This window comes from Macaca fascicularis, chromosome 2, assembly GCF_037993035.2.
Source record: "Macaca fascicularis isolate 582-1 chromosome 2, T2T-MFA8v1.1".
Taxonomy (NCBI): domain Eukaryota; kingdom Metazoa; phylum Chordata; class Mammalia; order Primates; family Cercopithecidae; genus Macaca; species Macaca fascicularis.
Window position 1 is genome coordinate 3179709 of NC_088376.1, and position 12857 is coordinate 3192565.

Consider the following 12857-nt stretch of genomic DNA (forward strand, 5'->3'; position numbering starts at 1 on the left):
TCACTATAGATGAGTTTTGTGTTTTCCAGTATTTTATAGAAATGGAACCATACAGTATATACTCTTGTGTCTGGCTTCTTTCATTCGGTGTAACATTTTTAGAATTTGCCCATGTTACCTTTTTAATTGCTGAGTATTGTTCTGCAATTTGTTTATCCTTCTACCTGCTGATGGACATGTGGATTGTTTCCAGTTTGGGGCTACCATTAATAAAGCTTCTAGGGACACCTAACAGCATTTTAAGGAATACTTTTCCTGCTTAGACTAGCCAGAGTTGGTTTCTGGTGCTTGTTTTTTTTTTTTTTTTTTTTTTTTTTTTTTTTTTTTTTTGAGACGGAGTCTGGCTCTGTCGCCCGGGCTGGAGTGCAGTGGCCGGATCTCAGCTCACTGCAAGCTCCGCCCCCCGGGTTTACGCCATTCTCCTGCCTCAGCCTCCCGAGTAGCTGGGACTACAGGCGCCCGCCGCCTCACCCGGCTAGTTTTTTGTATTTTTTAGTAGAGACGGGGTTTCACCGTGTTCGCCAGGATGGTCTCGATCTCCTGACCTAGTGATCCGCCCGTCTCGGCCTCCCAAATTGCTGGGATTACAGGCTTGAGCCACCGCGCCCGGCCCTCTGGTGCTTGTTAAAGGCCATGGCTGAAATGGTTTGTATGATTGGAGTTTTAGAGGTGGCAGTGAGAGGATTAAAGATGGGGTTGGTGAGAAAGGCCAGTGACTGCTCTTGTGAGCTGGTAGCAATGGGAAGACACTACAGACACTACAGTATTTTGAGTCTGGAAACGAGTGACCAGAATGGCTTTTAAGTTTTTTTTTTGTTTTTTTTTTTGAGACAGAGTCTTACTCTGTCACCCAGGCTGGAGTGCAGTGGTGTGATCTCATTCACTGCAACCTCCACCTCCTGGGTTCAAGTGAGTCTCCTGCCTCAGCTGCCCAGGTAGCTAGGATAACAGGCACCCACCATCATGCCTGGCTAATTTTTGTATTTTTAGTACAGATAGGATTTCACCACATTGGCCAGGCTGGTCTCAAACTCCTGACCTCAAGTGATCCACCCGCCTCAGCCTCCCACAGTGCTGGGATTACAGGTGTGAGCCACCATGCCCAGCCCTAAGATAGTTTTTAGTAGCAGAGAGGGGCTAAGTTGGAGAGAGAGAGACTATGACAGGGAGACCAGTTGGATGCCATTTGGAGTAATCCAGGCAAGGAAGAATAAAGGCCTGAATCAAGGAAATGTCCCTGGGGTTTGGAAGGAGGACACAAATGGAAGAGTTGTCACATGAAAAGAGTTCACAGGATTTGCGGGTCAATTAAATGTCATGGTTACGAGACAGGAAAACTTTTAGAAGGGCTCCCAGAGGGTAGGCTGCAGCCAAATCAAGACATTAGGAAGCAAATTCTTAGAAACCTGGGTGTTTTAGGTTTTGGGGGTTGTAGCTGGGTGGAGTACATTTTTTCCTTACTATGTAATAAAAGCAGGAAGAGGGGCAGGGGTAGAAGGAAGCAGGAGCAGCAGAGTTCACTCGCACACAGATCCAGCAATAAGGAACCCAATTAAATTGTGGTCTGGGTCCCATTAGCCTCAACCTACCTTCTTACCTCAACCTCTTGGCTTGTTAGATTATAAAAATAGTCACGTTTTGAAAGTGGAAAACGTCTTTCAATTTAACTCCACCTATATTTAGTGAACACCTACTATGTTCCTGGTCTCTGTGCTAGGTCCTAGAGTTACAAAATGAGCCTAAGCACCTGAGTTTCAATTGTGAAGGCTGGGCATCAGAGTCATCTGTGAGACTCACGTCCAGGCCCCACCCCTGGAAAACTGGATTCAGGAGGTAGGACCCACTCATCTATATTAAATCAAACAAACAATAACCACAGAAAATGATATAGACAGTTCTGTTATATGGTTGTAAACCACTGATGAATCAGGCCCTGTTATCTGTATCTTACCCTAACAGCCACCCTAACAGGTAGGTATCATCTGTTAGGTAAATATATGCATGTGCATAAGTAATTATAGAAGCAGAGTCATACTGGGAGAAGAATATATCTATTTATTCAATATTTATTAGGCACCTAGTGCTATGGTTTGACTGTGTCCCCCAAATCTCATGGGTTGGAAACTTAATCCCAGTGTGGCAGTATTGAAAGGCAGGGCATTTAAGAGGTGGTTGGATTGTGAGAGCTCTGCCCTCATGAATGAATTCATGGGTTAATGGACTAATGGGCTAATGGATTAATGGGTCATCAAGAGAGTAGAACTGGTGGTTTTCTAAGAAGGGGAAGAAAAGAGGCTGAGCCCAGTGGCTCATGCCTGTGTTCCCAACACTTTGGGAGGTCAAGGTGGGAGACTGTTTGAGGGCAGTAGTTAAAAACCAGCCTGGGCGACACAAGGAGACCATGTCTCTACAAAAAAATCAGAAGCCAGGCGTGGTGGCTCACGCCTGTAATCCCAACATTTTGGGAGGCCAAGGCGATGGATCACTTGAGGTCAGGAATTTGAGACCAGCCTGGTTAACAGTGTGAAACCTCATCTCCACTAAAAGTACAAAATTAGCCTGGCGTGGTGGTGCACACCTGTGGTCCCAGCTACTTGGGAGGCTGCCGCAAGAGAATCGCCTGAACCCAGGAAGCGGAAGTTGCAGTGAGCTGAGATTGTACCACTGCCCTCCATCCTGGGCAACAGAGTGAGACTCCATCTCAAAAATAAATAAATAAATAAATAAATAAATAAATAAATAAATAAATTAGCTGAGTGTGGTGGTGCGTACCTATAGTCCCAGCTACTCTGGAGGCCTAGGTGGAATGACAGCTTGAGCCCTGGAGGTCGAGGCTGCAGTGGGCTGTGATCACACCGCTGTACTCCAGCCTGGGTGACAGAGTGAGACCCTGTCTCAAAAAATGATTAGTAGTAAATACACTTTGAAAATGAAAAAAAAAAGAAGAAGAGAAAAACCTGAGCAAGCATTAGCACGCTCAGCCTCTCACCATGTGACCCCTTGCCCTACCTTGGGGACGCCACAGAGTCCCCATCAGCATGAAGGTCCCCTCCGCCGAGAAGACCTTGGACTTCTCAGTCTCCATAACTGTAAGAAATAAATCCTTTCCTTTACAAATTACCCAGATTCAGGGATTTTGTTATAAGCAACATAAAACCGACTAAGACGCTAAGAGTATCAGGTGCTGGGCTAGGTTCTAGAGCTACAAAGATGAAATGAATACAACATCACCGCGCAGAAGGTCTGGCAAGTATACAGGCATAAAAATCTCAGATCGTAATACGGAACTGAACCCTGTTCCAACAGTTATGTACAACAGGTGACGGAACAGCCAGAGTCCCAAAGTCACATCACTGTGATGGGAAAGTACCTGAGGAGATTCCATTTAAGCCAAATTTTAAATAACAAAGAGGAGTTCACCAGGTCCACAAAAGGGAGAAGGCCCGTTCAGGCTGAGGAAACCTCGTGTACCCAGATGGGCGTGAGAGAGAGGCACGCTGAAACAAGCGAGAGAATTCAGCTCCTTCATGGAAGGATGAACCTATTTGGAGTAGAGAGGCCGGCAGCAAAGAAGGCAGGAAAGGTTGGCAGGTGCCGGATACTGAAGGGACCTTATTTATGAAATTCGAAATTCAGTGTTTGTCCTACAGACCTGCGGTTTTCAAACTATACTCAGTGGAGCTGTGAGTGCTCCTTGGAGTCCACACAGGGGTCATCTGGGGGTGGACAGTGGGGCCAAGTGGGCAAGGCTCTGGGTCTCCCATTCCTGTTTCAACCTCACCAACTTTGCTTTTACTTACTTTATGGTTGGCATCAGTGAAATGCTTTTTCTTTTAAATAAAGGGTTTCACAATTGGGGAAAGTTGAAAAATCATAGCTTAGGCAATGACCAACCCTTGAAGAATTTTAAGCAGGAAAGCGGCATGAGTTTCCAAGGTGGAAAGACTTGGAAACAGTGGCAAATGCTGAGGAGATGTCAGGAAAACAAGTGCTGAAATTGTGCTTTGGCTTTGGCTATTGGAAAGTGACCTTCCTGAAACAGTTGGTAGGGAGTAGGGGTGTTGGAGAGAGCGGAGAACAGAAGGCAGAGGATATTGGAATGAATGGGAGGAGAAACTGTGGAGCTAGGGAGTGGAGACTGTGCTCTTAGTCTTAGATATAAAGCAACAGAAGGAAATTTGGCAATAGCCAGGGGGAATTTCTCTAACTCACAAGTCCCCCTTCTTAGCTAAGTGATTTCCCGACTACAAGGTCACAGGGCAGACTCTCAGGAGCCATGTTTGTACACAGCTGCCTCCTTGACTATGGTTGATTGGCCTTTGGTGGGGGTACAGCATCCAAGCTGGGCCAAAACTTTCCCCAAGAAATTCAGATTTGGGGCCTAGAGAGAAAGCCCGTCCTCTCTGGTTAGTTGGGTAGTGTCGGGAGCTGCTGCCTGGAGAGTCAGATGAAGTAAGCTGCAGATGTGCAGATGGACAGACAGGACAGACAGGAAGGAGCTGCTGGCTTTACAGGCCCCCGTTCTAAATTCTTCTCAAGGTTCAAGGAAAGCCAGCCATTTGGGTTCTGGGTGAAACTAGCCCAACAGGAACCCTTTGTTTTCATTAACTCACATCGTTTCTCTTACAACAAAAATAATCCTTTCTGGTACAGATGGTGTATGATTCTCTTTCCCTTTTTTCCAAAGAGAGAAGAATGGTCAGTAGAGAGTTTGAAGATACAGAGAAAGAGTGGATAATTGATAGAGCCATTCTCCAAAAAGAACAGAAGGGATGGAGTCCCTAGAGCACAGATCAGGGGTGGCAGAAAGAGATGCCACCTTCCTCTGAGACAGGTGGGTAAGAAGTGAGAAAAGTGCGAACATAGATGAGTATGTGGGCTGGGGGTAGAAGAGTGTTCCTAATGACTCTTATTTTCTTTTTGAAGACTCAATGTGATCTACAAATCATGAGTGGGGTGGGGCACATTTGCTGGGAGACTTGAGGAGAGTGGCAAGGTTTGAGAACAGCCGTTGTGCCAGCGGGCCAGGGATCTGGTCACAGATAAATAATACAAAGACAGTTGAGGCCGGGTGCGGTGGCTCATGCCTATAATCCCAGCGCTTTGGGAGGCCTAGGCGGGTGGATCACCTGAGGTCAGGCATTTGAGACCAGCCTGGCCAACATGGTGAAACCCCATCTCTACTTAAAATACAAAAATTAGCTGGGTGTGGTGGTGGGCGCCTGTAATCCTAGCTACTCAGAAGGCTGAGACACAAGAATCACTTGAACTCGGGAGGCGGAGGTTACAGTGAGGCAAGATTGCGTCACTGGACTCCAGCCTGGGCGACAAGAGCAAAACTCCATCTCAAAGAAAAAAAAAAAAAAAAGGACAGTTGAGAATCCTAAGCATGTGCTGGTGAATGCAGTGATAGAGTCTCCCTAAAAGCCTTCACTCATTTGCCTACCTATTCCCCCTTAAAATACAAATCAGGCCACGGACAGCAGCTCATACCTGTTATCCCAGTACTTTGGGAGGCTGAGGCAGGGAGGATCCTGTTATCCCAGTACTTTGGGAGGCTGAGGCAGGGAGGATCCCTTGAGCTCTGGAGTTCCAGACCAGCCCTGGCAATAATAGTGAGACCCATCTCTACAAAACGTACAAATATTAGCCAGGTGTGTGGCATGCACCTGTAGTTCCAACTACTCGGGAGGCTGAGGACGGAGGATCACTTGAGCCTGGGAGGTTGAGGCTGCAGTGAGTTATGATCACACCACTGCACTCCAGCACAAATTAGATGATACCATTCCTCTGTTTAGATTTTTCAAATGGCTTCCTACTGCTTTAAAATAGAAATTATTTCTAATCTTGCTCAGTAACTAGGAGAGGGGAAAGCAGAAGGAAAATGTATGGATCGATCCCGAGCTGTGGGTATGAAACTGCCCTGAGGTGGAGGGTGAGACAGGGTGGATACCAACAGCCTGGGAGAAAAAAGAAAAACTGGGGTGGCGGTGGGAGTGGGAATGTGAGCATGAAGTGAATATACGGGAATGAGACAACTAGAGACATCTGTGCTGAGCTTGTGCATGGGATGTTCTGGGTGAGACAATGGTACAAGGTGGGAACATTTAAGGACTTTCTGAAGTGACATATTTTGAGATAAACTTTCTCCCCTTTCTATGAATAGCACTAGCTATTACCCAGTCACCCAGATCTGCAACCTGGAGTCATCTGACGAGTTGTCTTTACTTTTTCCTCCTCCTCACATTTGGTTGGCCATCAGATTCTTTCAATGTTATTTATTTATTTTTATTTAGCTTTTTGAGACAGAGTCTCACTCTGTCGCCCAGGCTGGAGTGCAGTGGCGCGGTCTCGGCTCACTGCAAGCTCCGCCTCCCGGGTTCACACCATTCTCCTGCCTCAGCCTCCCGAGTAGCTGGGACTACAGGTGCCCACCACCACGCCTGGCTAATTTTTTGTATTTTTAGTAGAGATGGGGTTTCACTGTGTTAGCCAGGATGGTTTCTATCTCCTGAGCTTGTGATCTGCCCGCCTCGACATCCCAAAGTGCTGGGATTACAGGCGTGAGCCACCGTGCCAGCCCTCAATTTTATTTCTTAAAGATCTCTTGCTTGCAATTGCATCAGTTGAAAATGTCCCACTCTCCATTAAAAGGCAAATAAGATTATGTCACTCCCATGCTTAAATTCTTCCAATGGCTTTCCTTCGCTTTAATATACACAGTCCTTAGCATGGCGTACAAGGTTCTTTGTAATGTCTGTATTGATGGTGTACGATCCTTTCCGATACAGATGGTGTAGGTATCAGAAATTCATTTCTTACTTCTTTTCTAAAGCCATATTCTCAATTTACAATGCTTGAAGACCATGTGTTTCTTTTGCTTCTGTGCTTCAGTCAAAATAGTTCCTTGTGACTAAGTCCTTTGATCCTTTGAAAGACATTACTCGCCTTTTCTTAGATCTTACTTTTTCAAGACTCTTCATATCTACAGAGATATGAGAACCCTAATTTCCTTCCTTAGTAGAAATGACTATCAGATTATGGTACGCCCCTGTAAATACTCAAAGACTCCTGGCACAGAACTTACCATAGTCTGAGAGTTGTAGGGGGAAAGATTATTTTTTCACCTATAAGTCTCACAGCCTATTTATTTATTTATTTATTTAGAGACAGAGTCTCGCTCTTGTTGCCCAGGCTGGAGTGCAATGGTGCAATCTCAGCTCACTGCAACCCCCACTTCCTGGGTTCAAGCGATTCTCCTGCCTCAGTCTCCCAAGTACCTGGGATTATAGGCATGCGCCACCACGCCTGGCTAATTTTGTATTTTTAATAGAGACAGGGTTTCACCATGTTGGCGAGGCTGGCCTTAAACTTCTGGCCTCAGGTGATCCGCCTGCCTCAGCCTGCCAAAGTGCTGAGACTACAGGCGTGAGCCACCGCGCCTGGTCACTTTTTTTTTTGAGATGGAGTTTCCCTCTTGTCGTCCAGGCTGGAGTGCAATGGCATGGTCTCAGCTCACTGCAACCTCCGCCTCCCTGGTTCAAGCAATTCTCCTGCCTCAGCCTCCCAAGTAGCTGGGATTACAGGCACGTGCCACCATGCCTGGCTAATTTTTGTATTTTTAGTAGAGACGGGGTTTCACCATGTTGGCCAGACTGGTTTTGAACTCCTGACCACAAGTGATCTGCCCACCTTGGCCTCCCAAAATGCTAGGATTACAGGTGTGAGCCACTGTGCCCAGCCTCCCAGAGCCTATTATAAGGTCTGGCCAGAATAAATGCTCAATGAATATTATTGAATGAAAGAAAAATGAGTGAATGTTGATGTCACCTTAGTTGATGGTAGAAGCTGGGGTACAGGACTGTGAGTCAGGGGCCGAAGTCCTGGATGAATGTGAGTATTAAATAGCTGTCTTTTGTGGGGCTGAGCCATCAGCATCTTCTTACAGGGAAATTGCCTTGACTGCTAGTCAGCCGTCCTGCAGCCCCCATCCTTGTAGAAATGATAAGGTTGAATGTTTCCATCCCTCTACTGGCTTGCCCAGGGACCCACTACCTGTGTGGCCTGATATGAAAAGATGAGCTGGGCTAATGCAATTGTGTCCTGGGATCTGGGAGTTGGGAAACAGATTGAAGCAATTAACACCAGGAGCCTAAGTTGAAAGGCTGTATAAAGAATTGTCAGCTGAGCACTGTGGCTCACGCCTGTAATCCCAGCACTTTGGGAGGCCGAGGCGGGCAGATCACTTGAGGTCAGGAGTTCGAGACCAGCCTGGCCAACATGGTGAAACCCCGTTTCTACTAAAAATACAAAAATTAATTGGGCATGGTGGCATGCGCCTGTAATCCCAGCTACTCAGGAGGCTGAGACAGGAGAATCTCTTGAATCCAGGAGGCAGAGGTTGCAGTGAGCCGAGATTGTGCCATTGAACTCCACCCTGGGCAACAAGAGTGAAACTGCGTCTCAGAAAAAGGAAAAAAAAAAAATAATAATTGTCAAGAAATATCTAGCAGAAGTTGCAGAGTGGCCCTGAAACTTATTTGTATAACCTGTGCAATGTTTTGTAATATTTTGAAAGGGTTGTCAATATTTGAAAACAGGGAGATTTCACATGAAAATCTGGCTGTTTGGCTTCTCTTATTAAATTTGAGGTCTGGTATGGCAGGAACTGACTGGAACTGAGGATACAGGGCACATGCTTTCTGTTTGTCATAGCCTCCACCACCCCATGCTGCTCACACCTGGAAAGTTTCATTGTTTTATACTACCTGCTGGGCATCTCTAGAGGAATCAGCAGCAATGATAGATTCTATGCAAACCAGGTTCACAGGGGAGCAGAACCTAGAAGAAAGCAGAAAGGAAAATTGATGGGGTTGGGCAAGTAGGAAAGAAAGAGGATGCAGATGATAAGAGACAAAACCAGTTCTAAGAGTTGCCTGAGTTTCTGCCCTTGTGAGTTCCAGTAGTGCCCACAGTCAGCCTCATTGCAATTTCCTTTTCTTGAGATAATCTGCAACGCAATTAGCCAGACTAAGTCAGGGAGTTACTAGAAATTGTTGGATAACAGCAACAAGGAAAGTAAGACAGTGTAAGGCTCTTGCTGACCGTGTATCCTGACCAAGGAGTACCAGGGAGGAGAGATTGAACAACCTCTGCTCAAGAGGATGTATGGTCAACAGTGTTCTCAGAGGAAATCAGCAGCTTTCAGGAAGAACTATGGCTGTCCAGGGTTCCGGAGGGTTCGTAGAGAGGGACTGAGAAGTCTGGGGAGAAGAAATTTGGAAGACTTTTAAGGTTTGATACTTTATATTCTTTTAGAGTGCAGACTGGGCCTAGTAAGGAGCTTTTACTGTGTGTTGAATAGAGAGGTTTGTATTTCAGCCAAGAAAGCTTCCCGAGGGGGTGGCATAAGAGCAGTGTTTTACAGAGAAGATGAAAGGGAGATTGCTACACGGGCAGACAGAGTTACAACTGCAAAGGCAGAATTCTTAAGGGGAGGCAGGGCAGTTAGCAGTTAGGATCTGGCGTCATGCAGCCTGTGCGTGGCCTGAGTCACCTGGCAATTTATTTTCATATCTTGGGACCTTGGTTTCCATTATTATACTAAAAATACAAAAACTAGCCAGATGTGGTGGCACATGCCTATAATCCCAGCTACTCAGGAGGCTGAGACAGAGGAATCACTTGAACCTGGGAGGAGGAGGTTGCAGTGGGCCGAGATTGTGCCACTGCACTCCAGCCTGGGCAGTAGAGCAAAACTTTGTCTCACAAAAAAAAAAAAAAAAAAAAAAAAAAAAAAAATGAGGATAATAATATTGTATTTCTTTTATTCTAAGACCCACTGCTCCCACCCCATCCCACTTTAATGTTTATTTAGGACTTATCTTACAAATGACACCCCAAAATGCTTGCTTTACCACAGGGCAAGGAAGAAAAATTGTGACAGTGTTATCACTAACTGGGTATATGCAAATTTAGCCATCCACAGAAAGATGTTCACTTGATAATTAGCTTAGTTATTTGCCTTTGTGGTGCCATGCAGTTGAATTTTAATTTGAACCCCAAAGTGTCACTTTAGGTATCTTCTAAAAGGCTACACTGTGGTGGAGTATTAAAATAATAAGTTATTGTATATGCAGATTAGCTGTCACACATCAGGAATGCAACCAAATGTAGTAGAGATTGCCAACGCTCTTGGTAAATCTGACATTGAAGTTACAATGTTGGGGAAGCTAGGCCTGACCACTAATGTGCTTGAGGACCCTGAATATTTAACAGTCAATAGTCTGTTTTTAGCTAACAAGAAAAGCTGTATAGATTCCAGGGATATACAATTAAAAAAAGAAATCAAGTATATAAGCAAAGAATAAATGTATATAATGCTTCTATATTCTTTGAAATGCCTCAAAATTATACTTTTAATTTTTCTTTGTCCTTCTTTCCTTTCTTTTTTTTCTTTCTTTTTTTTTTTTGTTTGATACAGTGTTTTGCTTTGTCTACCCAGGCTGGAGTGCAGTGGCACAATCATGGCTCACTGCGGTCTTGACTTCCTAGGCTTAAGTGACCCTCCCACCTCAGCCTCCTGAGTAACTGGGACTATAGGCATGTGCCTGGCTAATTTTTGTATTTTTTTGTAGAGTTGTAGAGACAGGATTTCACCATGTTGCCCAGGCTGGTCTGGAACTCCTGGAGCAAGGGATCTGCTCACCTCGGCCTTCCAAAGTGCTGGGATTACAGGTGTGAGCCACCATGCCCTGTCTATACTGTTAATTTCTAAAGATGCTAAAGAGATCAAGATACCTCTTGATGGGTTATAAAAAACAGTATGTCATCATGCCATACTTAGCCAGATGGTCAGAAAGTTATATTAAGACTTTAGAAGGCTAGGTGCGTGGCTCACACCTGTAATCCCAGCATTTTGGGAGGCTGAGACAGGAGGATCACTTGAGGCCACGAGTTTGAGACCAGCCTGGGGAACGGAACGAAATTATTTCTGAGACAAACAAAAACCTCAGACAGTGAAAGTGAGAGAGCTTAGACTTAAGCCCTTTGATTATAGTACTGAAGAGGCAAATGGTACAATTACAATAGCCAACATTTACTGAATGATTGATATGTGGCACTGTGTTAACCGTACAGCTTTATCACATCTGTGGTGTTATGTTCATTTTAAAGTGAGAAAGCTGGGACCTAAATCCAGGAGGTTTGCCTCCAGAGTCTCACTCAGAGCCACTATGCTGTTAGAACACCCTACGTATGCATTTTTATAGATACGCCCATGCTTTTTAGGTTGCCTTAAAAATTATTCATTACATATAAGACATCCTTGTACTTTTTACAATCAATGGCATCTTAAAATCAAGGAGTATGGTAAATACCTGCCGTAGGATCAGATGATAAGTATCTTAAAGTGCTTCTAGAAAAAGTGGATTAGAGGGGCAGGTGTTACAAGGTGAGTATGCTGAGCCTGGTCTTCAGAACCCCACCATTGCAGAACAGGTGAAAAACACCGGGAGTAGTGTCAGTCAGCCGGAGTGCTTTCTGCAGTTTTGAGAGGAGTTCCTCCACACGAAGCACCCTACCTCCCATACCCGCCTAAATCTATGTCCAACCCAAACGGCAGCTCCTTCAGGAAGTGGTCTGTGGCTATATGAGAAGTTGCACATGGGAGCAATTTTCAAATTATGAAGGGATGGAACCAATACGTGAAAGATGGGATTTTATCACTAAAGTTATCCTCGCTCCTCTCCTGGCCTCAGTTTCTCTAAACTGAAAGGAAGAGGTGGCTTAGCCTATCTCTTCCTTTTATAATTTCTGCCTCTAACCTCTTGAGATTTCTGCCAATCTGCTTTGAAAAGCAAATTTCCTTCCTCAGACCTGCAGGAGGAGGCTCCTCCGGGCTGGCAGCTCAGCAGGGCGGGGCTCGGGGAGCAGGAGAAGAGGCGGGGGCTCGGAGGGAAGCGCGGCCGCAGCCACGTGACTTCCTTCCCAAGGAGCCTCAGCTGCCGGCCTCCCAGCAACCGGTGCGTCCCGCCTAGCGACGCCTGCGCATCCCGGTTGGCCCTCGGGGGCGGTTGTGGCAAGGCGGTGCCCACGGTCGCGCTGCTCATTGGCTCGCGCTGCCGTCGATCAGACCCGTTGCCCGGGCGCCCGCAGGCGGTGCTGTCGGATGCCCCGCCCCTTGGCCGCCAGGTTCGTGGCTGGCTGGCCGCTGCTGTCACTCCCCGGCCGTTTCCCTGCGGCCAGCGCTCTACTTGGGGCGGGAGGAAGAGGGGCCGGACTGGGGCCTGACGAGCCGTCGCCGTCTTCGCGGCTGCTATGACCAGCGGGCTAGGCGCCCTCCGCAGCTCCGCGCAACGCTAGTCGCGGCCGTGCGCCCGCCGTAGCCGTCTTCGTCCCCAGCGCGGCCGCTCCCGCGGCCCCCTCGGCTCTGCCAGCGCCGCCTGCGAGGCGAGGCGAGGCAACGCGGAGGCAGGATGAAGATGACGGTGGATTTCGAGGAGTGTCTGAAGGACTCGCCCCGCTTCAGGTAACCGGCACGGCCGCCCGGCGTCACCGCGGAGCTGCCTTCCCGGCGCTGGGGGCGTGAAAGCCGGGCCCGCGCACCGGGAGGAGGCCCCGCCGTCCGCGCCTTCCGACGGGGCGAGCGGCCGTTGCCGCCGCTTCCAGCCTGCGAGGGCACTGCAGTCCCCACCGAGCCTTCCCGAGGGGCGAGGAAGTGGCGGGGACGGGGACGTCGCCTCCTCATTTCTTTCCTCGCCCTCTGCCGGGCCGGAGCGCCCCGAAGGCCGGCGCACCCGCTCCCGCTGGGGCAAATGGGGTGCAGCCGCGCTCCCGAAGTCTCGTCCCCTTCTCGG

The 12857-nt window shown here is 47.4% G+C and overlaps 1 protein-coding gene and 1 long non-coding RNA gene across 22 annotated transcripts in view; one reads left to right on the forward strand and one right to left on the reverse strand.

Annotated features, from left to right (window-relative positions):
* Positions 1-288: 288 nt before the first annotated feature.
* LOC135969585 (uncharacterized) overlaps positions 289-12857 on the reverse strand; it is a 305912-nt gene continuing 293343 nt past the window's right edge. The window contains exon 2 of the long non-coding RNA XR_010584843.2: positions 289-466. This is a non-coding gene — a long non-coding RNA (uncharacterized lncRNA). The remainder of the gene's footprint in view (positions 467-12857) is intronic.
* Positions 12217-12857, forward strand: part of ACAP2 (ArfGAP with coiled-coil, ankyrin repeat and PH domains 2) — a 181299-nt gene continuing 180658 nt past the window's right edge. For 20 of the 21 annotated variants that reach the window (XR_010584841.2, XR_012430551.1, XR_012430552.1 and 17 more), the window contains exon 1: positions 12217-12529. Coding sequence is in view for 4 of the 21 variants with exons in the window: in XM_065539684.1 (XP_065395756.1) it covers positions 12477-12529 (53 nt within the window). In the remaining 17 variants the exon portion in view is untranslated. The remainder of the gene's footprint in view (positions 12530-12857) is intronic. The other variant, XM_065539687.2, reaches the window with a different exon arrangement.